This window comes from Stegodyphus dumicola, chromosome 12, assembly GCF_044657685.1.
Source record: "Stegodyphus dumicola isolate Sdum_Otavi_A_Nest chromosome 12, ASM4465768v1".
NCBI lineage: Eukaryota > Metazoa > Arthropoda > Arachnida > Araneae > Eresidae > Stegodyphus > Stegodyphus dumicola.
Genome location: NC_140779.1, coordinates 114,463,404 through 114,488,553, shown reverse-complemented (window position 1 = coordinate 114,488,553; position 25,150 = coordinate 114,463,404). Strand labels below are relative to the sequence as shown.

The following is a 25,150-nucleotide window of genomic DNA, read 5'->3' as shown; positions in this document are numbered from 1 at the left end:
ATTTTAATTGTAAAAGATAAAGAAAATGTGAAGAAATTTTAGAAGAAATATCACGAATTTGAAGTAATTTTTCAGGACCTGAAATAATGGGATAGGAATAACATATTAAAATTCATATATAATATTTTGACTGCAAAAGACAAATATGTGAAGAAATTTTAGAAGAAATATCACGAATTTGAAGTAATTTTTCAGGAACTGTAATAAAAAGAAATGGGATAGGAATAACATTAAAATAGTTATGAGATTTCCTACGTTTTCTTAAGAGTTTTCAAATGGTTGAATGTTAAAGGAACAATTACTTACTCCAATAAGAATATCTAATGACATATTTAAAAACAGCATCTAATGAAATGGGGAGGGAAATCCCTTACATATCAGCAATTGATTATATTCTACATCTATCTAATAAAACTCATTCAAATTTAAAACTTGTTTGTTATCCTTTAAAGAAGACATGCAGAAAATCCAAGTGTAAAACATACTAAATATGTAAAAAAATTCTTAAATATACAAAAAGCATTGTAGATTTTGATCTCCCTTATTCATTATATAAATGTTCTACTTCAATAAAAGGTTAGAAAGTTTTTGTGATGCCTACTGTGCAGATGATATAGAAATGCACAAAAACACCATTTAATACGTGTGACTTTACATGAGGCAGCCATGCTAGTTGGTTGGTGTACAAGAAAACACTCAACAGCGGTGTTATCAACTACAGAAGTCCAATACATATTAGCAGCAAACTGAGTTACAAAACTTATATTAAAAACTTTTTTGAAGAAGTACCAACAAAACTGCTATATAAGTAAATTATATATTGAAAATTAAAGTGAAATTAAAAATGGGACTTAATAAAGGAAGTAAACATACTGTAATACTTTTTGTCAGAATAAGTCAAAGAATGTAATATTAATTTAGATTTTGTAACTTCTGATAATATTTTTAACGCATTAAGACCAATGAGTGAAGTTCAATAAATTAAAGAATTATTTAATTTTAACAGATTAAGAAATAAACATTTTTCCAGACTTGGAAGCATTATAATATTAAATCAAGCACTATGATAAAAATTAAACTTTATGCACAGAATAAAGGAAATAAAATTACAATAAAACACCGAGTTTACAATACATGAAATGGTAATACAGTCAAAAGTCGTTAATCCGGACTCGTCGGGACTTCGGCGATTCCGGATTATCGATTTTTCCGGATTATAGATCATCATCAGTTTAAATCGTGTAAGATGGCATGCAGAAATTCTAAAATTAAAAATATGAAACCATAATTTATGAAATAAAGAACAATTATGATCTAAAGGGTATCAAAATTTAGAAAAAAAAGCTTAATATTTATTTGTTTACTTTATTAAACAGACATAATTTTTTGTTCAGTTACAAAGTTCCGCTGTTCAAGTCCCGTTAATTGCTGTGCCAAGAATACCGACTAACTTGTCAATCGAAATTTTTTTGTTTTCACTAACCTCTCTGTCACATTCTTCATGTCTTTATCCATTTTTTGCAGCAATTCCACTTTTTGTTTGATGGACATCGAAACATATTTTCTTTTTGTACGATCCTTTGGGAGCTCCAGAATCGGAAATTCTATTTGACATAATCGAAAGTTCAAGTTTACTTTTATAGTATTGCTCTTAAAGTCTGCAAAAAATAATAAGCCAGATCCAATTCGAAAATTAAGGAACAACGCAATCATCAACATTAACTGAAATAGATAATTAGATAATTTTAGATTATACCGTCTGTTATAAATAAAACGCGCACGCGAAAACGTATTCTGCACACGCAAATCTGCAGTCGTAAGAGTTCTTACGCGCACGCGTAAATGCCTATGCGCATGTGTCAACGCGGCGCATGCACAGAAAGTTTTTAGCTTTGAGGTCCCGATTATAGATCATTCCGAATTATGGGTGTCCGAATTAATGACTTTTGACTGTATCATATTTAAGGTTTTGTTAATATTATTGCTGCAAATCACTTACAGATTTTTTGGCTTAGGAGTAACATCTTTTTAAAAGACTTCCAGTAGAATACATTTGAATTGCATTCATATTATACACAACGAAAATAATAAAAATATTGTGCTGACTATCAGTTCAGTCACTGGAACAAGAAGTCTGGTTGAAAACAATCACTGTTCAGTGATTATTCACATGACCACCAATTGGTCAGGATCAGATTTGAAAATGTAATGTATAATATACAGGTAAGTTTAACATATGTATAACAAGCACCAATATTAAGATTCTAGTTGTAATGAAAAAAAAAAAAATAAATAAAATCTGATACGGACACCACATGACTTCCTTGTACACAATATTAAATTACATGCAGTTTTTGCTGCATTTCATTTAAACTTATTTCCTTGCATTTCATTAGATATATTGCATTCGAAATAGAGATAGAGAGATGCATGTGATATATAGATTGCATCTGGTGATCAAAATGGATATTTTTATTTAAATGTGATATCCGAAAATTTTACTGATTACAATACTTACTTTACTTCGTACAAGGAAGTAAAAAATATTATAATAATTTCAATCTATGAATTTACAAGCAGCAGATAAGGTTAATACTGATTATAACAAGGAAATTATATGTGTTCTTTGATGCTTGCTATAACCACGTCTGACTTAAATTACACTTTTATATGAAATACACAACTGCTGTACAGCATGGCCTATACTACTGCATATGAAAAAAATACTCACTTGTCTACCAATGTTCTTATAACTGACAAAGTTTCTAAAACCAACTTGTCTACCATTGAAGACAATTTAGTTCCCATGAGGTCCCAAGATTGCTGTGCGGGATGATTCTGAACATGAGAAGCAACTGAGTCTGTTGTACCAGACACTGAATTGACAGACATCCTGGGTAAGGGTGGAGTGACCGTTTCTTCATCAGACTCTGACTGTGCTTCTTTACACACACAGATTCCCATTCTTATGTTATACAAATCACATATTTATTATACAACTTCTGTACATGAGGGAAACTTGTTGCATACTTTGTGGGCACTTATATAGAATTCCTGTTTGTAAAATATGAAGTGTGAAGATACTGCCATTTTATGATGTATAAAAAGTAGAAGAACATTTAGTAAAACACAGAAATTTAAAAAATTCAGCCAGATGAGATTACTCAGCTAAGTGCAAAGATCAATGTAGATAATTCTTTAAATTTTCTTCAACAGCATCAGCCATCTATAAAAGATTTTAAAAAAATAAATTAGTCTTAATATTATGACACATTTTTAAAAAATTACTTATTTAAAACATAGCAATTAATATATAACTAATAATTAAAAAGAATGCACTCATTTAAAAGACAGGAATTATTAATAGTAGATAACTAACTGCTAAATAACATGCATATTAAAAGACTTGGCATCTTCTATTGCTTTTTTTTCTGCACAATAAAAATTTAATTCTTAAAAAGACAACATATAAATAAACTGAACATGATACTTAATATTTCAAATACATTAAATGGTAAAAAACATCTAGGAATCCTGTTGGAATAAACTAGTGTCACTTTTGAATAATGAAATTCGGAAACGTCAAAAACAAACGATCACAAAACAATATATATTGACTAGAATGAATTCTACTTATGGGCCAATGCAGAAGTCTTAAAAAGATTTCGTACTTGCACTGTATTTCTTTTTAGCATGCTACCTTCTTCTATGGAATATACTCTTGATAATATTGCTGCCTAATATATAAGCCTGAAGATATTTAAAACTTATAAATTATCATCTTTTAAGTTCTTTATTTTAACACACAGATTTAAATGTTTATTAAGACTGTTAACTTTGGTTTGTGTTCTATTTAAGCAAATTATCAATGTGTTCTATTTGAGTTAAGCTAATTAGCCAGTGGATCATAGTGCAGTCTTACATTGGACTTAAAAGTTCCGTGAAGAATGTGCCAGACATACAAGGTAACATAAAACCAGGAAAACCAAAAGTGTCAGCAAATGTAGTAAGTATAACACTCGTAATGCATGGAAAGGAAGAATATCATTGAGCAGCATGTTACTATTATAGCATGTTGAATGAATGGTTGAGAAAATTGTGGACAAAAGTGCACACACACACACACACACACACACATACACACACACAAAACAAAACAAAAAAAAAACTTGTTTAGGAATGTTAGAAGATGAATACATTGAATGCTAATGCACATCTGTACTTGATTTGGCTGTGAAGATCTGCTGACAAAGTAGAAATATGATGTTTTACTTCATCTGCTATACATAGTTCCATCACACCTCAGATACTTCCCCAATTTGAAAGAGCTCCAATGTGGGTTGCATATTTCCTCACTGAAAGACAATTCTTCAGCGATTATCCAAATCATTGAAAGGCTGAAAGAAAATTGATGCTCATTCATAAATACAATCAAGCCTCCATTAGTGGACATTCATAAGACCATAGCTTTTCTCTGTTATCAGGGAGTGTCTAAGTAACAGGAGCATATTGATCTCAATCTAGAAATTTAAAATTTTGTCACTGATGAACACAGAAAAATGAAATGTCTGTTCATGGGGTTCCAACTATATTAAAATTTTTATGTGACCTGTAAACATTTCATAGAGGGCTAGAAAATCCAAAAGATTATAATCCAAGCTACTCTCCCTAAAAAAATTCTGGATTTCCTTAGAATAGCAAATAAACAATTTAGAGATATAATACAAAAAGATTACTTTTCAACTGTTGACAATTATATTTTCTTTATTGAAGAAATACTTAAGCCATTCTTAAAGTACTGTTGCGTGTGTCAGATTTGTAATAGATTGAATACACTCACCGATGATAGCTTGACAAAATTAATTTTACTATAATAAACATTTCATAGTTCTAGAACTTTGCACAAAAATACTCATGCAGCTCTTCACAGTATCCTTTAGTACAATCAATAGTTACACTTTAAACACAACACCAAGCAAAGCGCATCTAAAGAGTGCAGCTAACATGGAGATATCTCAATACTCCGAACACCTGCTGAACTAAACAACTGAGAAACTGATACTCTTTCCCATCTTATATAGTTTTTCCTCGGCCTCCGAGAAATGTCAAGTGCTTTCCACTTCTCAAAATTACTGGAAAGCATATGAGGGCCAGATATGGTTACAGTTACATACATAGATTAATTAAACTTATTCAACTATACATTATAGGGCACTTTCTTTGTTGTTCTTACTTTGCCCCGAGACTAAAACGCCAGTCAACCGAGATATCTCACCAAAATCTGGTTACGTGTTCTTATACCTTGCCGTGTGATCATATATTACCACCAGCAGCCAAGCGGTAAAATTGATGAACATTGGGAGTTCGGTCCAATGTTCGAATTCTCTGAACAAGCTGGCTACGTGGGCATTTTCGTGGTTTTCCTCATGTATAATGTGTATACAAGCCAGTCCTCTATGAAGACATCCCTTCCCTTATGCAGATAGCTTTTGAGACTTTGCCATAATCACATACACCAACACACCACCGGCTGTAAGCTCTTATACCTCACCACGTAATCATATATTAGCACCATGTTGCATTTTTCCTCTCACTGGATGTTCTTATATTATTAATTTTTATGAGTTTTTTGAATTCACATTGTTTATTTCAAAATAACTCATTGCTTTTTTTTTTTTTTTTTTTTTGTGTGTGTGTGTGTGTGTGTATGTGTGAATATTACATTCATCTTTAATTTACCAAGTAATGAGGTGGATGTCATATTTTTTCAAGAAAGAGGTCTTTTACCTGACAAATGAGTATGCGAAAATAGCCACAGCGTAAAATTATGTTAATGATGAAACCATTTGGAGGTGTAATGTTAAAAATTGCAAAATGAAAGGCCACCAAAATTGAAATTGGTTCAGCAGGTTCCAGAATATCATTTGTCAGTGCTATTAGATTTATGTATTCTTGGGCAGAGGAGTTGATATCCATGAAAAGGTGTCACAAACAGTTTAATAGTAGTGCTGCAGGTGACTGGAACAATTATATGTGCCAAAATAATAATTAAAAGGATAGGGATTCTTAAATATTCTTAGGAAACCACTTGTGAGTATTATTGTTATTACTATATAATGTGTCATTTATTTTTACATTTGTGCTTCACGAGCATGGCAAAATTATACGCTGAGATCTTGGTGCAAATCTAAAATCACCAAATATGGTTGGGGGCCGATATAACAAAAAAGTACCTATCATAGTTATACAGGGACTGGACCAAAATATCGCCAAGTTTGACAAATTTTGGTGATTTCTAAACTAATATGGCAACAAAAATTAGTCACCAAAACCCTTACCAGCTTGGCAATATCTCATCAATTTAGAGAAATAGCCATTTACTTAGTGTTAAATTATATTTGCCACTGTATATTTATTTTTATGGCGTAGCTTCGTCTCTTTCAAGCATTTCATGTTACATAACACAAATGATACTACAATTTCACTTAAATTATTTACATATGTACAAAATTCATAACAGTATCTACTATTCTTCAAAATTATTTGCAAATAAACTTAGACAAAAGAAATGATGAGGCAGGTATTCGGATGTCTGACGTTTTTAAGTTTTCTCCCCTTTGTTCCAAATAATTAATAATAAGTCATTATAACATTTAATCATTTCTTATTCAACATGGGCATATATCAGACCTCATATGTTAAAACAGACAAAATGTCTCCAATAATGCTGCTGACACCTTTTTAAAAATGGCTCTTACAATTGTTATTAATTTAGCAGCAATTCAATTTCATTCAGACAGAAATACACTTTTTAGGTTTATCCATATGCAATTCAAGTATAGCATTGATATATATAATTAGGATTTTTTAATTTTCCAAAATAATACAAGAGAGCTTCTTCTTAAGAAACATGTTAAAAATGATGGAGAACTATTTTATTCTGATATCACAGACAGTTTGCTCTAACAAAACTTTAAAAAATGTCAAGAAACTTTCTGATTTATCCTCACCTTCATCAAAATTCCGAGAACTTGTTGGCAACTTTAGACAGCATTTGCAAACTGTTGGCGATTCATTATTGGCCAAGCTAATGCACCAAAGGAAAAACAGCAATAATAATCTAATTCTTAAAAAAATCTCATTAATTTTTTTGTGCTGTTGTTCTTCCCACATACACTAAAGAAACACTGGAGTAGTCTGTATTTCGGGATACTCCTTGGGCTATAGTCAAGCTATTGTTTCATTTATGATAACATGAATATTTTATGGTGTATGTTTTGGAAATCCTATCATGACGTGATTGGTTGTAATGAGTGTTTACAGTGATTTTGATTTCTCAGGGATTATTTCTGCATTGGATGTCGCTCAGTAAGTACATTGCTCATTTTGTGCTTTATACCATAAAATGCCTGCCTATGATAAGATTAATCCGAAGTTTCTGTTGTACGATTTGGAATGACTACGAAAAAATCATTAATTGACTGGTGTGTAAATAAAGTTTTACTTAGTAAACATTATATGTGTTCTGTATGTATGAAAGAAATGCATATGGTCGAATGTAAAGATCATTCAGATGGCTTTGAATGGATTTGTTCAACTCTACAGAGTCCGACAGTCCAGCACTACAGAGGATATTTTTTATTCTCATTTTTGTGAATTCATGTGGCGATGGCAGTATACAGATTCTAGTTCAGATAAATTTTAGACAGTTTTTGGATGCTGTTAAGGAATTCTGCTTGCTACATACCGAAGATACAGAAATTTCTAAATAAGGTAAGTCAATATATCCTTTTTGTACTGCATACATTAGATAACATGTATTTCCATTCTTATGTTATTTCTTTCTTTGATTTAAAATGCATTTTACTGAGATTATATATTTTGTTTCAATTATGATTTTTAACATTATGTTTTGGACGCTATTTTACCGGATAGGGCGTTGCATGTGAACAGGAATGGTGCCAATAAATCGATAATTTTTTGCCAAAGGGTACCCTGAAATATATTTTTCCCATAACACTGTTTTCACAAGAAAAACTCGGATTATCTCACAAATTTGACATTATGCATAACTTGGCATTGCACCCCAGCATAAATAATTTCCCATAGCACACCATACATAAATTCGTTGCTATTACGATACAGTACACAGTCCGTAATCCGGACCTCAAAGCCACAAACTTTTTTTTTTTGTGTGTGTGTGTGTGATTATGGCAAAGCCTCAAGGGCTATCTGCCTAAGGGAAGGGATGCCTTCGTGGAGGACTTTCTAAGGGAAACTGGCTCGTATACACGTTACACATGGGGAAAACCACGAAAACGCCCATGCAGCCAGCCCGTTCGCGGGATTCGAACCTCGGACCGAACTACCAGTGTTCAGTGACTTTACTGCTCGGCCGCTGGTGGGCCCAAACTTTTTTTTGTATGCTTTAGGCATGCGCGTTTAATGTATAACAGACATTATAAGCTAGGCTAAAATTATCTTTACTGATTCTAAGGCATTTCAGTTAATGTTGCAGATTGCGCTGTTCCTTAAACTTCTAATTGGATTCGGCTTATTATTTTTTACAGACTGTTAAACCAAATTTATAAAAATTAAGCTTGATCTTTTGATTATGTCAAAAAGAGTTTCTAATTCTGAAGATCACAGGAGGATGTGTCTCCAGATACGTTAAAAAATGCTTGGCATAATTTATGGCCAGCTACCATATTTCATGGTGAAGACGATGAAGATGATAGCCACGAATTTGAGGGTTTTGAGACATCGCAAACTAAAGCTGAAATTTTCCAGTTAACTGGATTTTTTAAAGGAATGTGGAGAAGCAGTAATAAATGATGATGATATAACAGAAGTTTTTCATTGCGACGACAATGCCCCAATTATCAATCAATTAACGGACGATGAAATCTGTAGTATGGTTCTAGATCCCGAAAATACCGCTTCCGATAGTAAAGAAAGTGACAGAGAAGTTATTGAAAATGAAAACATTTCGATTAACAAGCTAGTCGGTATTCTCGACACAACCATTACAGGACTTGAACAGTGGAACTTTGTAACTGAACAAGAAATTATGTCTGTTTATAGAATTAAAGAGAAAGTATTAGCAAAAAAAAAACGAAGCAACTTAAACAACTTACATTGAAAGAAATGTTTAATAAAGTGAAAAAATAAATATTAATCTTTTTTTTTTTTTTTTTTTGTAAATTTTGATACTTTTGATACCCTTTAGATCATAATTGCTCTTTATTTCATAAATTACAGTTTCATATTTTTAATTGTATAATTTCTGCATGCCATCTTACCAGATTTAAATTGATCTATAATCCGGAAAAACCCCTAATGTGGAATCGCCGAAGTCCCACCGAGTCTGGATTACGGACTTTGTACTGTATATGGCTATCTTCAAATCAATTTCCAGCCCACATTCTAACAACTGTGCTTGTTATTTTTCCCATTCCCATAAAATTCCATCATTTAAAGAATACAACATAGAATGTGGATTTTTGCATTCCCTATTGCTCTATATTTCAGTAGAAACACAGCACTGTCTTTTTCATCAGCTGACAAACTTGACACTCCCATTACAATTCATTATATGAAAAACAAATATAATCAATGAAAAAAAAAAAAAGACTAATCAGGAAAATGATCGTTGAAATTCCAAAAGTGCAAATCCATGTAAACGAACGTGTTACGTGAACACCTGGGTTGCCACATAAAGACACTTTTATCATAAATCATCACGTTCCATAAAATTTTGCTTTGAATTTTACAGATTATTTTTCAATATAAATTTAAACTGAACACACACTAGTTAGAATCAGTATTGTTTCTAATAAAATTTTGATTTTGCTTTAAAAATGGTTCAGAAATATGAAAGGTCACATACTCTGTATTCAGCAAATTAATTCACACTGAGAGAAGAGTCAATCAAAACCAGGAATTCATATCAAGACATGAATTATTTTTCCTTGATACCCAGACTTAATGACTTTAACTGGAATGACAATAACTGAAATGAAAGAGAAACTAGTCAGTGAAATAAATGGCAGAAAGCAATAATAAATACATATACAATACATACAGTAGTTACACCTCTTGGATTTTCTAAAACTTGGATTACTTGGGATTTTTCTAAAACATGATGCAAAAAATTAATAACTTCAAAAGCAGTTTGAAAAAAGAATAATTTTATGAGAAGAGCATTTTTTACAGATATCTAATTTAATGGATCTTTCTCACTACAGCTGTCTGATTAAAAATACAATCCCCCCTAAAAAACTATTATCTCATATACCATAGTTTCTGGAGAAATAAATAAATCTTTATCTACATTTACATAAATTTCTTAATTTTCTTCTACTCTTTTTTCCCCCTGCTCATAATACTGTTATCCAAATAATGCTGCAAGAGGCACAATGTAATCATACTTCATTCACTTCCTGATACATACGGTGTTTATATATTTTTAAAATGATTTAGATAATGAATGACTGAATGAAGATAATGAAAGAATGAATGAATTTTAAAAATGATTTAGATAAATAATTTTAAAAAAAGCAAATATTTTGGAACAAAATTTTTGACAACAGCTTATTGAGATGAAAAATATCGTCTCCTAATTTAAAATGTATTCTTTTGTAATGTCGCATGTAAACAAGCTTTGGATCGAAGCATGAGTTTTTGTGCTTTTCAAAGAGAAATATTCCCATTTCATAACTAAAAAATGTTGTGAAATATGAAGTATTACAATTTATAAGTGTAAAATAAGCAACATTATTAATACAAAAGGGAAACACAATCAATCATTACTTCTGCGTGGAAAGAAGACTCTCCTAATGGATACCAGAAAAAGTTTCTAATGTTTCTTATTGTTGGTAACAAGAGAAAATGTAAATGCAGAAATCAATTATAGAGAAACATGGTTCCATCAATGCTAATAAAATTTCAATTAGGGGTTTATGCTTGCCACAGGATTCTTTTACACTGAGAAATTAAAAATAAGAAGAATGGGGAAAAAAAATTTTTTAATCAACTTAACAGTACATAAAGAGAAAGTTTCACATTCGATATTTGTTTGGGATGTGAATGGTTGGATTGTAACACCACATTAAAGTACTAAAGAAATAACTGTTTGTGTCTCAATTTAAGTGAAGGTTCAAAACAGCAGACATAAACCATAAACTCCACACAGGACATGGTTTGAAGGCTCCTAAGCAAACTCATAACGCAAGATGGTGAGGAGGATCTAATTTCAATATAACAGTAGATCCTGTTGTTCCAAAAATTTCTGAGCCATGATCCAATCTAATCAGACTAGTACTGTAAGTATGAAGCAATAAGGAACATTCAGAGCTCCAAGTGTTAGCCAGAACTTATGAAGATTCAGCAGTTTAAGACAATTCTTCCTCTAGTACAGTAGTATTCCAACCTTATGGCACAGCGACCCCATAAAAATGCAAATGACATCAAAATATAATTTTGAAATCCTAATCAGAGTGTTGACCCAAAAGTTATATGCCATCAATTCAGCTTTTTTTAGGATTTTTATGCACCTTGCAAGACCACTATAAATTTACGCAATCCAAAACTGGGACACATAGTTTGAACATCACTGCTCTAATACAAGACATATGGAAGGAAAGTTAGTTTTTTGTTGAACACCACTCTTAAAAAGGATAAAAGGAAAAAAAACTTCAGATCATATGGTAAAAAGAGATGTCTTAAAAATCCTATGAGGTTGATGCAAGGGTTTCTAAAAAGATCCGTTAAGTGATTTTTGGGCCAAAAATCGCCGCTACACAAAGCCAAAATACCAAGACAAAAAATTGCACAAACTTGGTATCCATGCACACATCAACCTATTTTCACTTAAAAAACATCCCAGAATTGCACAAAAATGGCATTGCACACTCTCTTGATTTTATCCATGTACACATCGACCTATTTTCACTTAAAAAAACATTAGGGAATTGCCCAAACTAGGCTTTGCGTACTCCCTTGACTTTGTCCATGTACACATCAAATTATATTCACTTACAAAGTCAAAGGAGCAGCCAACAAAAAAAATATATAATCTGAATAAACTACGCTTTTAATCAAACAATGAAAAAACATAAAAAAGGAAAATCATCTTAGCACTACACGAAAGAAATATCCACTTACTTTATTTATGAATTTACGTGTCTTCAGTCAAACAAAATTCCTTAACAGCATCCAAACACTTCCTAAAATTATCTGAACTAGAATCTGTATACTGGTGTCACCACATAAATTCACAAAAATAAGTGCAAAAAATATCTTCCATTCAAAAATATCCAATGTTCACCCATACACATTTCCTTCCTCCAAACAGGACATTTAATAATAGCTACTAAGTAAACTTTCATTTACACAGTCAATTAATGCCTTTCCCTTTTGTTCCAAATCCTACATAAACTTCAAATTAATCTTACCACATTCAGCCAATTTACTATGTAAATCATAAAATAAGAACGTACTAATCCATCACACACAAGCCCTTACCCAAAATCCGACACACACTTTTCAAATTTTTTCCCATGATTCAAATTCACCGCAATCAATTACATCATAATAGGGTTTCCATAGCATTCAACTACTCAGGCGTCATAAATGAGACAACTTGGCGATAAATGAAACAACAATTTCACGATAATACAAGGGGTACCCTAAAATCACTTCTAATCAAAACTTGAATTTTATCTCGCACATATACATAGATATATATATATCGGATTTTAACCAAAGTTTCCCGCCACTGCAGGCAGTTTGCGTTGGCATGTTTAATCATATTTTGACAAATGATTTTTGGCATTTGAAAGAAAAAGACTTGATTTAGAACACTGTACAGTCAAAAGTCGTTAATTCAGACACCCATAATCCGGAATGATCTATAATCCGGACCTCAAAGCTAAAAACTTTCTGCGCGTGCGCGTAAGACCTTTACGACTGCGCATATGCGTGTGCGCAAGCGCAGAATACGTTTTCGCGTGTGCGTTTAACGTACAATGGACGGTATAAGCTAAAATTACCTAATTATCTATTTCAGTTAATGTTGATGATTGCATTGTTCATTAATCTTTGAATTGGATGTGGCTTATTATTTTTTGCAGACTGTAAGAGCAATTTTATAAAAGTGAACTTGAACTTTCAATTATGTCAAATAGAACTTCTGATGCTGGAGCTCCCAAAGGATCTACAAAACGAAAGTATGTTTCGATGTCCATCAAACAAAAAGTGGACTGCAAAAAATGGATAAAGCATGAAGAAGGTGACAGAGAGGTTAGTGAAAACGAAAAAATTTTGATTGACAAGTTAGTCGGTATTCTTGGCACAGCAATTACGGGACTTGAACAGAGGAACTTTGTAATGAACAAGAAATTATGTCTGTTTATAGAATTAAAGAGAAAGTATTATCACATAAAATAAAATAACTTAAACAACTTACATTGAAAGAAATGTTTAATAAAGTAAACAAATAAATATTAAGCTTTTTTTTTTTTTTTTTTTTTTTTTTGTAAATTTTGATACCCTTTAGATCATAATTGTTCTTTATTTCATAAATTACGGTTTCATATTTTTAATTTTAGAATTTCTGCATGCCATCTTACGAGATTTAAACTGATGATCTATAATCCGGAAAAATCAATAATCCGGAATCGCCGAAGTCCCGACGAGTCCGGATTAACGACTTTTGACTGTATTGTGAAATTCGTAAAAAAATATTATCATTAAGTAGAAGGTGTCTGAAATGGAAATACCATGCTACCAGATTAGAACCATCATTTAATTTCAGTTCTCTTACAAAAAGTCAGCTACAGAATGTCACCAAATCTTGTGTACAGCTGCTTTAGGAACTAATGTTGTATCACATGACACTGTCAAGGTTTGTTGCTGAAATTTCAAAAACAAGGATTATAACATTCAAGACAGAACAAGCAGCAGAGTGCTCTGGCCAGCCTACTGATGTTAATGAGTGAACCTGTGGAAGATCAGTATGCAACCACTCAAAAGCTTTCTAAGACATTGGTACCATGTCCATTAGTAACGCTATGCATCACATAAATTCGACGTACAAGTTCAATCGGTGGTTGCTGCTTGAGTCCAGCACAAATGTGCTCAAATATCAATGGAAGGACAAAATTCTGGACTAGATCATCATTTGCGATGGAAAGTGGATTTAATTCAACAACGCAGGCAGTAAAAGTATATTTACGGGTATCCCTTGGCAAAAATTGGCGATTTTTGACGGTACATGGATATGTGCAATTCTTTGAGTTGTTACTTTGGCTTTGTGTAAAGCACAAAGACAAAATAACAAGTCAAGAATTGCAGAAACTCAGTATCCATGTACACATTGACCTATTTCCACTTTAAAAAAAAAAAAAATCACAGAATTGTGCAAACTAGGCATTGAGCAATCTATCCCTTTATCTATGTACAGGTCGACCTATTTTCACTTAAAAAAACATCAGAGAATTGCACAAACTTGGCACTGTGCACTTCCTTGACTTTGTCCATGTACACATCGATATATTTGCATTTAAAGGAGCAGCCAATTCTAGGTAAAAGATTTACATTTACATTAATTTAAATACTCAGGTTACCATAAATGAAACAACTTGGCGATAAATGAAACAACAACTATGCAATAATACAAGGGGTACCCTTTAGTCTACTCTAACCACACAGGAAAAAAAAAGGGGTTGGTCTGTGCACGTTGAGCCCCTAAGCAGCATTGCAAAATGCACTTTGACTAACAAAAAGATCATGCTTTGTAATTGGTGGGATTGCCATGGTATTATCCACGAAGAGTATCTGGAAAAATATAAAACCCTCAACAGTAAGGTGTACAGAGAGATGATAGTCCGTGTTGACACTGCTATCACAGAAAAATGTTGAACTGACTTCCGATGCAAAAAGGTAATGTTCTGTCAAGAAAATGCAAGACTATGTGTCTGCATTTACCAGATGAACTCTGTATGGATTCGAATGGGATCTTTTGCCACACCCACCATATAGCCCTGCCATTGCTCCTTCGAACTTCTATCTTTTTTTTTTTACACCTGCAGCAACATCTTGCTGGTGGTATCTTTCATTCTGCACAGGACGTCCAAAATGATGTTGGTCTGTTTTTAGACTCACAGCCACCAAGTTTCCGGGCTGAAGGCATTGAAAAATTACCAAAACGTTAGCAGAAAATCCTAGATTTGGGTGGTAATTACTACCCGCATTATAAGAACTGCTTTCATTATTTTTTTTTAAACTTTATCAAGAACGTTTTTTGTTTTTTGGTGGAAAACTTTCATAACAACCACATATAAATTTGCTTATTTAAGCTCAATGGGAGTATCCTATAATGACAGCTTGATTTAACAAAGTCAATTTGATAACTACAAAATATGCACTACGATATACACTCAAGAGCCAAAACATTATGACCACCTGCCAATAACGAGTTTGGCCACCTTTGGCGCGCAACACAGCTTCAACCCGCCTTGGCATGGATGCCACAAGTTCTTGATAGATGGCCGGAGACAGGTTGTACCAGATGTTGTAGCAACGGTCACGCAAATCCGAGATATTGCGAATTGGTGGTCTTTGACATCTGAGCTGTCGTCCCATGACATCCCAAATGTGTTCTATCGGATTGAGATCTGGTGAGTTAGGCGCCCAGGACATTAACTGGAAATTAGCATCATGTTCCTGGAACCACTCCAACACAATTGTAGCCTTGTGACACGGGGCTTTGTACTGTTGGAACATTCCATTTCCAGCTAGAAAAACACAGAGGCCATGTAAGGGTGCAACTCGTCCGCAATGATGTTCAGATACCCTGTAGCATTCATCTTCTGCTCTACCACAACCACAGGTCCCAGAGACGCCCAAGAGAATGTCCCCCAGGCCATAATACCGCCAACACCGGCCTGTGTATGACCTACTGTGCATTGACCTAGCAACAGTTCGCCTGGAAGACGGCGTATCCTGATGCGGACATCGGCGTGATAAATGACAAACCGTGATTCATCTGACCAGGCAACTATCTCCCACTGATCCATGGACCAGTCGCGATGTTCCCGGGCCCAGCGCAGGTGCAGTTGGCGATGAGGCTTGGTCACAAAGGCATACAAGTGGGACGTTTGCTGCATAGCACCATATTCAACAGTGTCCGCTGATCAGTCTGCTCCGATACTTTTCTACTTGGCCCTGCATTGTATTCGGCTGTCAGCTGAGCCACTGCGTGGACGTCCAACATCATGTCGTCTACTGCTGGTTTTACCGTCATTCATCCACTTTTCATACGTATTAATAACTGTAGATCGCAAACAACCCACAAGTCGTGCAGTTTCGGAAATACTTGTCCCGAGCCTTTGAGCCATTACAATCTGCCCTCTATCAAAGTCCCTTCGATCCGCAGCCTTTCCCAACACACACAGAAGTAAGTGAAAGAATGATTCTTCAGACTCTCCAGCAACAGTTAAATACCACTTCCACCTGATCACTTCCGCGTCATCTAGGCACGTTCATCGCAAAATGTAGGGCTGGTCATAATGTTTTGGCTTTTGAGTGTACACTCTTTTGCAAAAAAATCGAAGCACCAAGAACGACTTTTGCGATCTTAATGAAGTTTCGTATGCAAAAACATCTTGATCGAAGATGCAAATGATCAAAGTTTCAAGGTAAATGAACAGGAATTGTGATCATAACGCACATTTCTAGTGCGATTAAAACCAGTAACAGAGGTGGAAAAATTATCTTTTTTTTTGTTGCTGCCATTGTAATTCAGTAAAGAAGCAACTAAAGATGCCATTACGATGATATCGAAGACCGTACAGACAACTAAACAACTTTGAACATGGTCGCATTGTAGGGTTGTGTGAAACTGGGTGGTCATAGTGAGCAATACGTTGCCACCTTCAGCGTACAGACACTGCTGTGCAAAATTATTGGCAGTAATGGTTGCTACAAGGAAATTGCCGACAAAATGAAGGCTCTGGAAGGACAAGGAGCACAAATGCGAGGCAAGATAAGATGATTGTTCGCCAGCGCCAGGCCCGTACCGTCCCAATGGTATCATTGTCGACTATTTAACACACTACAGCTAAGTATACATCTCCCTTGGTACCATCCACGATCTCACAGCCCCTGTCTGAGGCAGGGTTACGCTCACAGAGGGCTTTAAGACGTTTGCCTTTGACCCCCACAACATTGGCAGAGTCATCTAGAGTGGTGTCGCTGCCGATCATCATGACTTGGGGCCAGCGGTCCCAATCAGCCTTTGTTTTACAAAGGCATACATCCATAACCCCTGGTGTGATGGTGTGGGGCACTATTTTTTATGACAGCAGGTCATCTTTAGTCATCCTCCGTACACCTTTAACACCTCAACGATATGCTGATACCATCGTGCGGCCGGTTGCATTACCCTTCATGGCACGTCATGCTGGGGACATTTTTAACAAGATAATGCCAGGCCACATACTGCTTGCATACCTCTAGACGGTCTCCATACGGTTGATACTCTTTCTTGGCCACCAGACCTTTCACCAATCGAGCATGTCTGGAGCATGGTAGGCCGCCAGATTCAGGCACCACAAAATAGTGCGGATCTGAGCGACAACTGATGAATGCCTGGCAGAATGTGTCGCAGGATAACATTAGGAACCTCTAACACTCCTTGCCTCGACGAATTCAAGCTTGCATTGCGCCAGGGGCGTTTTAACGAACTACTAATTTGAAGACTTAATGGGTGATTGTGAGCCGTGAACAGGTACTATGACCTTAATTTTTCAATCATTTTATTATCTGTGTTTGAGGTACACACATATTCAATTTCATCAAAAACAACCACTTCCTTCATGGTGCTTCGTTTTTTTGCAAAAGAATGTATATGTAAATATATATATAATATAAATACATATATCAAATAAAAGTATAGGCAATGCTATATATATAGCTGAAACACATCTAATTTGGTATACATCCCATTTGGATGTGGAAATTTGTGTTTGGTTTCTGACATTTGCTTGGAATATAACTTGAGTTAGATAAGTCTTGACTGCATACCAACACTTGTTCACCTCTTTCAAGGGCAAGGCTATGACTACCCATGGCCTGTTGCTATTATTCAGTAAACAACCCACATTATAACTCTGGATTTTCATGTAAATGTTTTGTAAATTCATTAATAATTAATTTTAGGTAAGTTAATAAGAAGAGCCAAGTAATGACAAAAATTGTTAGACCCACAGAGAAGCAAAAAGAAAAAAAAAAAAAAGATTGTTGAAAAAGTGTGAAGCTGTCATGCAAATCTAGGACTTGCCTAGTGCAAGCCAATTTCCTCATGAAGGTCTTTATTAAACAGTTTTCTCACAAGGTCTTTAATAAAATTAATAAAAATGAAGATGAGTTTTGTTCAGCTGTAAAATTAGCAATTTGTCATATCTGTACTGTCATCGCTGTTCAGAACTCTGAATTCACTAAATTTCCAAATTCACTAAAATGCACTTAATATCACAGCTGAATTTCCAATACCTCAAATATCTTACATTTAATATCACAGCTAAATTTGGGCTCAATTTTCGAATTCACTAAAACGTACTTAATATCACAGCAGCTTACAATAAAAGCAAAATACCCAACTTAATCTCACCCCCCCCCTCAAAAGAAAGATATTAACCGAATATCTGTTTTTGCAACACAAACTAAGATCCGTTGCTCTATAACTTTCTGGTGTAATATTCCGAGTTATAATAAACAACATATGCATGGACTGATAATTTAAAGGTCCTCAATGATTACACTCAAATATATATCGAAAAAAATCTTATTTTATTTTAAATAACACACGCAAAATTACTCCACAGCTAATGATCAGAAAAGTCTTAGAGTTGAAATTATCATAATACACATTCAAATAAATGCGATATAAATATAGCTCAATTCTAAAAAGCAACGAATGAAGATTTCCCTGACAGTTCGATTTTTAAATTTAAACTTAACGAATCATACTGGTAATAAAACTTTCATTTAGATTATTAAACTGAAAATATTTCACAAATTCCCATGCACATAAAATTAAAAATCAGAAATCTATTTCAGACAATTCATTTTTGAAAGGTGATCTAATATCAAATTAAGGATTAAAGAGCTTAAAATCCACTTTTTTAACTCTGAGAAAGAAAAACAGTTACAAGCGAAAGTCCATGATTTAGTTCTCTATGATAAAATTATCAATTATTATAGGCAAATTTACATCTAAACTTTCAAATACATACTTTTACGTTTCAAAATCAGGAACTTTCACATGCAACCATACAGCAAACACACATACCTTACGGAAATTTTATGTTGCCATCACTTATATAGTGAAAGAAAATGGGTATTAAAAAATGTGCAAATATTTGAAAGTTAAATTTGGAATAATTATCCTAGTTTACGTCATTACATGCTTCTAATGAACTATTATAGATTTTGTAATGAAGTTTGTTCCGAATTTATATTCTTTGTAACATCGAATGGATTATTTAAGTTAAAGTAAGTTTTTAATATAGTTATCCTGCGTTATATCATGGCAGTCACCGCCCAGTCGGTATGATGGTCAGGAATGCTGACTGCCCTGCCGAAGGGCCTGGGTTCGAATCCCGGAGAAGGCATGGTTGTAACTGTCCTTCCCTTCATAGGAAAGGCGATGGTGACCCACCCATTAGGTGCCTCCATAATAAAGATACCACCACGTCCGGCCTTGTATACATAAATGGACTGGGTTACATTTGTAATTGTTCACAATCTGCCATTGGGAAAAAAAAATACCATGGCAGTCATAAAAATAAGTGAAATAAGAAAATAATAGCTGAAGATGATTTTATAGGCTGTGATTAAACAAGTTGTATTTGCTTGTTATTTTGTGGTATCTTCAATATTGCATTATAATGAGAATTTGGACGAAAAATCAAGTATGGATATCAAAATAACTGAGTCATATTTTACAGCTCCGTGTTCCGAACTGTAGTGAAATAATACTCGTTTAAAAAAAATCAGGTAACGGAAACGGAAATCACGAGGGTAAACAAATGTCTAGCTCGACTCTCTGTGCACGATGTTAACATGTGTAAAGAAGGTATTGTTTATGTTATACTAAAGCGACAAGACTGATATTTATAATTATCAATGTTCCGTTTTATGCAACTAATTAAGAAACTTTCTAACCCATATTTTGTTGTCTTTTACAACAAATATGAATTTAACCAATTGCGTTTTATGACAAAAATAGCTAACATCAGTGACGTTAATAAAATACGTAACATAGGTATTATTGCCCATATTGATGCTGGAAAAACAACTACTACAGAAAGAATGTTGTATTATTCCGGTTTTACACAATATATGGGTGAAGTCCACGAAGGTGATACGGTAATGGATTATATGGTTCAAGAACGAGAGAGGGGTATTACAATTACTTCCGCATCAATTACATTTAAATGGAATAAGCATAGAATAAATTTAATTGATACACCTGGTCATGTGGACTTTACATTTGAAGTCGAGCGTTCTCTTAGTGTATTAGATGGGGCAATTGTTATTTTAGATTCATCAGCAGGAGTTGAAGTTCAAACTGTGAAAGTTTGGGATCAAGCCCAAAGATACGAAGTACCATGTATTGTTTATTTGAACAAGATGGATAAACCGACTTCTGATATTGATTTGTGCTTGATGTCATTAGAGAAAAAACTTAAAGTGAAACCACTGCTACTGCATTTACCGGTGGGATTGGGAAAGAAATTTAAAGGTGTAGTTGACCTTATTTCAGAACAAAAATTCTTGTGGAACAATATGAATACTAAAAGTGATGGTCGTACTTTTGTTATTGAAAAATTGAATCTTGAAAGTGAGCAAGATTTATACTCATCAATGTTTCAGAAAAGGGAAATGCTAATCGAAAACATTGCTGATTTGGATGAGGTAACTGGAGAAAAATATATAACTGAAGGAGCTCAGGCTTTGTCTGTTCCAGAACTATACGCTGCCATACGCCGCATTACTTTAAACAAAGCTGCTGTGCCTGTGTTATGTGGTAGTTCATATAAAAATATAGCTGTTCAGTTGTTGATGGATGCTATTGTTAATTATCTTCCTAATCCTCTAGAAAGAAAGTGTAGTTTTTTGAAAAATGATGATGATTTTTCTGGAATTGTATTCAAAATCATTCATAATAAAAATAAAGAACCTTTAACATTTTTAAGAATATATTCAAATTCACTCAAAGCTGGTCAACGTATTTATAACAAAACTCGTCAAAGTGCAGAAAAGATTGGTAAATTAATGGTGGCTTTAGCCAATGACTTTCAAGAAGTGCCTTCATTATCTGCCGGTAATATAGCTGTAGTAACAGGTTTGAAAGAGACAATTACTGGTGATTTATTATTCTCTTCACCTTCTGCTGCAGCTGCAACTGGATCAGGAATGCCCTGCATTCAAATTCCAGATCCTGTATTTTTTTGTACTATTGAGCCACCATCAGTTGGAATGCAGAAACAGTTAGATTTTGCATTGCATTGTTTACAGCGAGAAGATCCTACATTTCGTGTTGAAGTAGATGAAACCATTGGGCAGACAATATTAATGGGAATGGGTGAACTGCACATTGACATTATAAAAGAAAGAATTCGAACAGAATATGATATTGATGCCTACTTGGGGCCATTGCAAGTTGCTTATAGAGAATCCATTGAAAAAGGTGTAGAGCATATGCATGTTTTGGACAAAACGGTCAGCGGAAATAAGCAATTTGCAAAAATCGTTTTAAGGATATATCCTTCTCAAAAAGAATCGCTAAAAGAAATTAAAGTGATAGTAACAAAAGATAATAATTTAGGTAAAATTAGATCAGATTTCTTAAAAGCAGTGAATGCTGGTATGAGAAATGCTCTCAGCAATGGGCCTATTTTAAATTTTCCTGTCCTTTATGTTGGTGTAGATCTTTTATGGTTAGAAGTAAGCAAAGGTACTTCTATGACAATGTTATCTGGAGCAACTTCTCAGTGTATTTCTGCTGCATTAAGGAAATCAAACGGGATACTTTTAGAACCTGTCATGAATTTATCGATAGTAATAAGTAAAGGTTTTGCTGGTAGAGTTTTAAATGACTTGTCTCAGAAACGAAGTCAAATACTAAATATGGAACTACGTCACGATGTGGAAATTATTCAGTCTCGAACTCCTTTATCAGAACTTCGAGGCTATTCTACACACCTCAGAGCTCTGACCTCAGGCATGTGTTCATTCACAATGGAATTTGATAGCTATCAGAAGATGGATGTAAATGAACAAGCAAGGGCTATTGGAAATATTACTGGTTTTTAAGCTAATATAAATCTGCTATTAAATATTTCCATGATTTTATACAGCAACATATTTTAGCAAATCTTCCTTGGTATAATTTATGCATGCTTTATACAAATTTGCTTTTTTTAAATTTTTAATAGGTGAGGATATTAATATGTATATATAAGCCAATGACTTTCTTAAAATTAATATATTTCAATTTTCATTTGTAATTCAATTCACTGAAATCTTGGACAAGATTGACTGTATTTTCAGCACCCTGCATAAATTTAACATATTAGTAATATGTTAAAATAAGTGACATATACTTTAGTTGATGCTTGTGAGAAAAATTTAACTGGGTCCTCTGAAAATTGTTGAAGTGGCTGCCAATATTGCCTATGCCTATAGCCAGAATTGATGTTAAATAGCTACCAGTCTTTGAATTATCATAATGACTGATAATGGCATTTTCTATCACAAAGTTATAAGCTGTGGCTAATAAAGGTCCACTTTTTGCATCATTGGTAATATAATATAAAAAAAAAAATCAGTTATAGAATTGAAAACAGATTACATTGCATCTCCGTAGTTTGTGTAATATTGTGTACGATTGTATAATATTTAAAGTAATCTCTAGCTATAACATAATAAATATTAGATACCTTTAAGACTTATTGTACCTTTATAGCTTCATTTTGCTTTTTACTGTCATGTGTAAACAAATTCTATTAAGTACATTTTGAATCAGTTATTTAAAAAAAATAATTTATTTTAAAAATTTATTTTTTTATTTAAAAAAATTATTATTATTAGGCTACTGAAATTGCACTGGTGTATTTAATTATGGCAAAGCACACTAGGGCTATCTGCCTAAGGGGAGGGAAGCCTGCGTGGAGGACTTTCTAAGGGAAACTGGCTCGTATACACTTTACTCATGGGGAAAACACCCATGCAGCCAGCCCGTTCGCGGAATTCGAACCTCGAACCAAACTGCCAGTGTTCAGCGACTTTACGGCTCGGCCTCTGGTGGGCCGAAATTGCACTGTAATTTTATAATGGAACATTTTTTTAGTATTTTTTAGTACTGTGCTGTATTCTTTAAAATGTATTTCAGTCTTGTATTCTGAATATAGTGATTAAACAATAATTTTTTTATTTATAAATATGTGACTACTTAAATTTATAATTCTTTCCTCCCTCCGACTAATTTTCATTAATAGTTTATGGATATTAGTAATTGCTGATTAAAAGGGTTAGAAACGTTGATTCTTCTATATTCCACAAAAGAGGAATACATTTGTCACAGTAGAATTTTAATTATTGAAATGAATGTATATCAAATATAGCTTGCATTTCACTTCAGTCTGGTTTCAGTTTTCTTGCAGTATTTAAAATAATTAGCTTTGAACGATACCCTCATCATATGTGTTCAATAAGTGTCACTGCAGTACAGAAACATTGTACCAAACTAAGTTCTGAAGAAAACATATTACATTTTTTAATTTAATTCTTAAAAATAAGTAGTTAATATGAATTAAATATTATAAAGAATGTGATAGTTGTTAATCATTACAGGAATAGCTTTTATTTGTACTAGTTTTTCCTTGATAGGTCTTTGTTGGGAGATTTTTTAAGGAAAAACTGATTCACAATACAGTATTGTACTAGTTTTTACTTAGTAGGTCTTTGTTGGGATACTTTTTAAGGAAAAACTGATTCATAATACAGGGAGGGGGAGAAGAATTAAAAAATTGTTTCTTAAGTCTAGTTTTCATCTGACATTTCTGTGAAATTACTTAGTACATAAAAACTAAAAGAATTGATCATGTAAGCTATATTTTATGGCACTTTTTTTTTTTTTTTTTTTCTTTTTTCTTTTTTCAATGTTATTACAGGTAAAGCTCCATTAGCAGGCAGTTTCTCAGTACAAGACCTCTAGTACTATCCTATTTAATGGCTACTCCCTAATAGTGGACAAAAGTGTTGGTTTCATGAAGTTCAGTAGTAAGAGGCTGAGCATATATACTATTATACTGTTTTTTTATCAAAACTTATAATATCTTTTCTTAAAAAGCTATGAATAGTTTCATTTTTATTTTAATACTTTCTTTTTTCTTCCCCCCCCCCACCTATAGCTTACAAATAGCAGGAATAAAATTATTTTTTTGCAGTAAAACATTCAGTAACAATTTTCATATTTTCAGTGGTTTTTTTTTTTTTTTTTTTTTTTTTTTTTTTTTTTTTTGTGTGTGTGTGTGTGTGTATGTGTGTGTGAAATTTAACAATGTTTTATTACATTTCCTGATAATCTTCAAGGTATAAGAATACTTTACACTTCCTTCAGTGATATAAAATCTAATCATTTCCATTTATGCTTGTCCAATGTATATATTACGCTATGATTATCTCACTCATGAGACATTAACATCAGATCAAATCCATAAATTTATTCATGGTCAAGAGACAAAGATTGCACTTGTCCTTAGGTCTTGATCAGTGGTCTTCCAAGTGGAGTATGCATACCCCAGAGGTTATGCAAAGTGATACCAAAGTAAGTAAGTGAGTAAAGAAGTAAGTTCACAATCACTTGCAAATGTATCATTGTGCATTACATGAGTGCAGATCTAACCAAATGGAATTTTATGATTTGGTTCTTTATACCTGTGTGAGGTAGCATTTCTTGCAATAACAACAATTTAAACCAAACAGAGGAATAAATTAGATCCAGAACCAGATCTTCAAGTTTCATTGACAGGGGGCATCAAACCAGATTTTTCTGATATTACTGAGCAAGTACAATACA

General features: G+C 33.5%; 2 protein-coding genes across 2 annotated transcripts in view; one reads left to right on the top strand and one right to left on the bottom strand.

The window, feature by feature from the left end:
- Window positions 1-19,357, bottom strand: part of LOC118202272 (RING finger and SPRY domain-containing protein 1-like) — a 94,338-nt gene extending 74,981 nt beyond the window's left edge. The window contains exons 1-3 of the mRNA XM_085806824.1: window positions 19,299-19,357; window positions 9,890-10,012; window positions 2,732-3,226 (exon numbers count right to left, since the gene is read on the bottom strand). Of these exons, the coding sequence (XP_085662950.1) occupies window positions 2,732-2,964 (233 nt within the window). The 5' untranslated portion in view covers window positions 2,965-3,226; window positions 9,890-10,012; window positions 19,299-19,357. The remainder of the gene's footprint in view (window positions 1-2,731; window positions 3,227-9,889; window positions 10,013-19,298) is intronic.
- Window positions 19,358-20,073: 716 nt separating this feature from the next.
- Window positions 20,074-23,510, top strand: mRRF2 (mitochondrial ribosome recycling factor 2). Its single transcript, XM_035374428.2, has one exon. The coding sequence runs from the start codon at window positions 20,191-20,193 to the stop codon at window positions 22,381-22,383; it is 2,193 nt and encodes a 730-aa protein (XP_035230319.1). The 5' UTR covers window positions 20,074-20,190; the 3' UTR covers window positions 22,384-23,510.
- The last annotated feature ends 1,640 nt before the right edge of the window (window positions 23,511-25,150 follow it).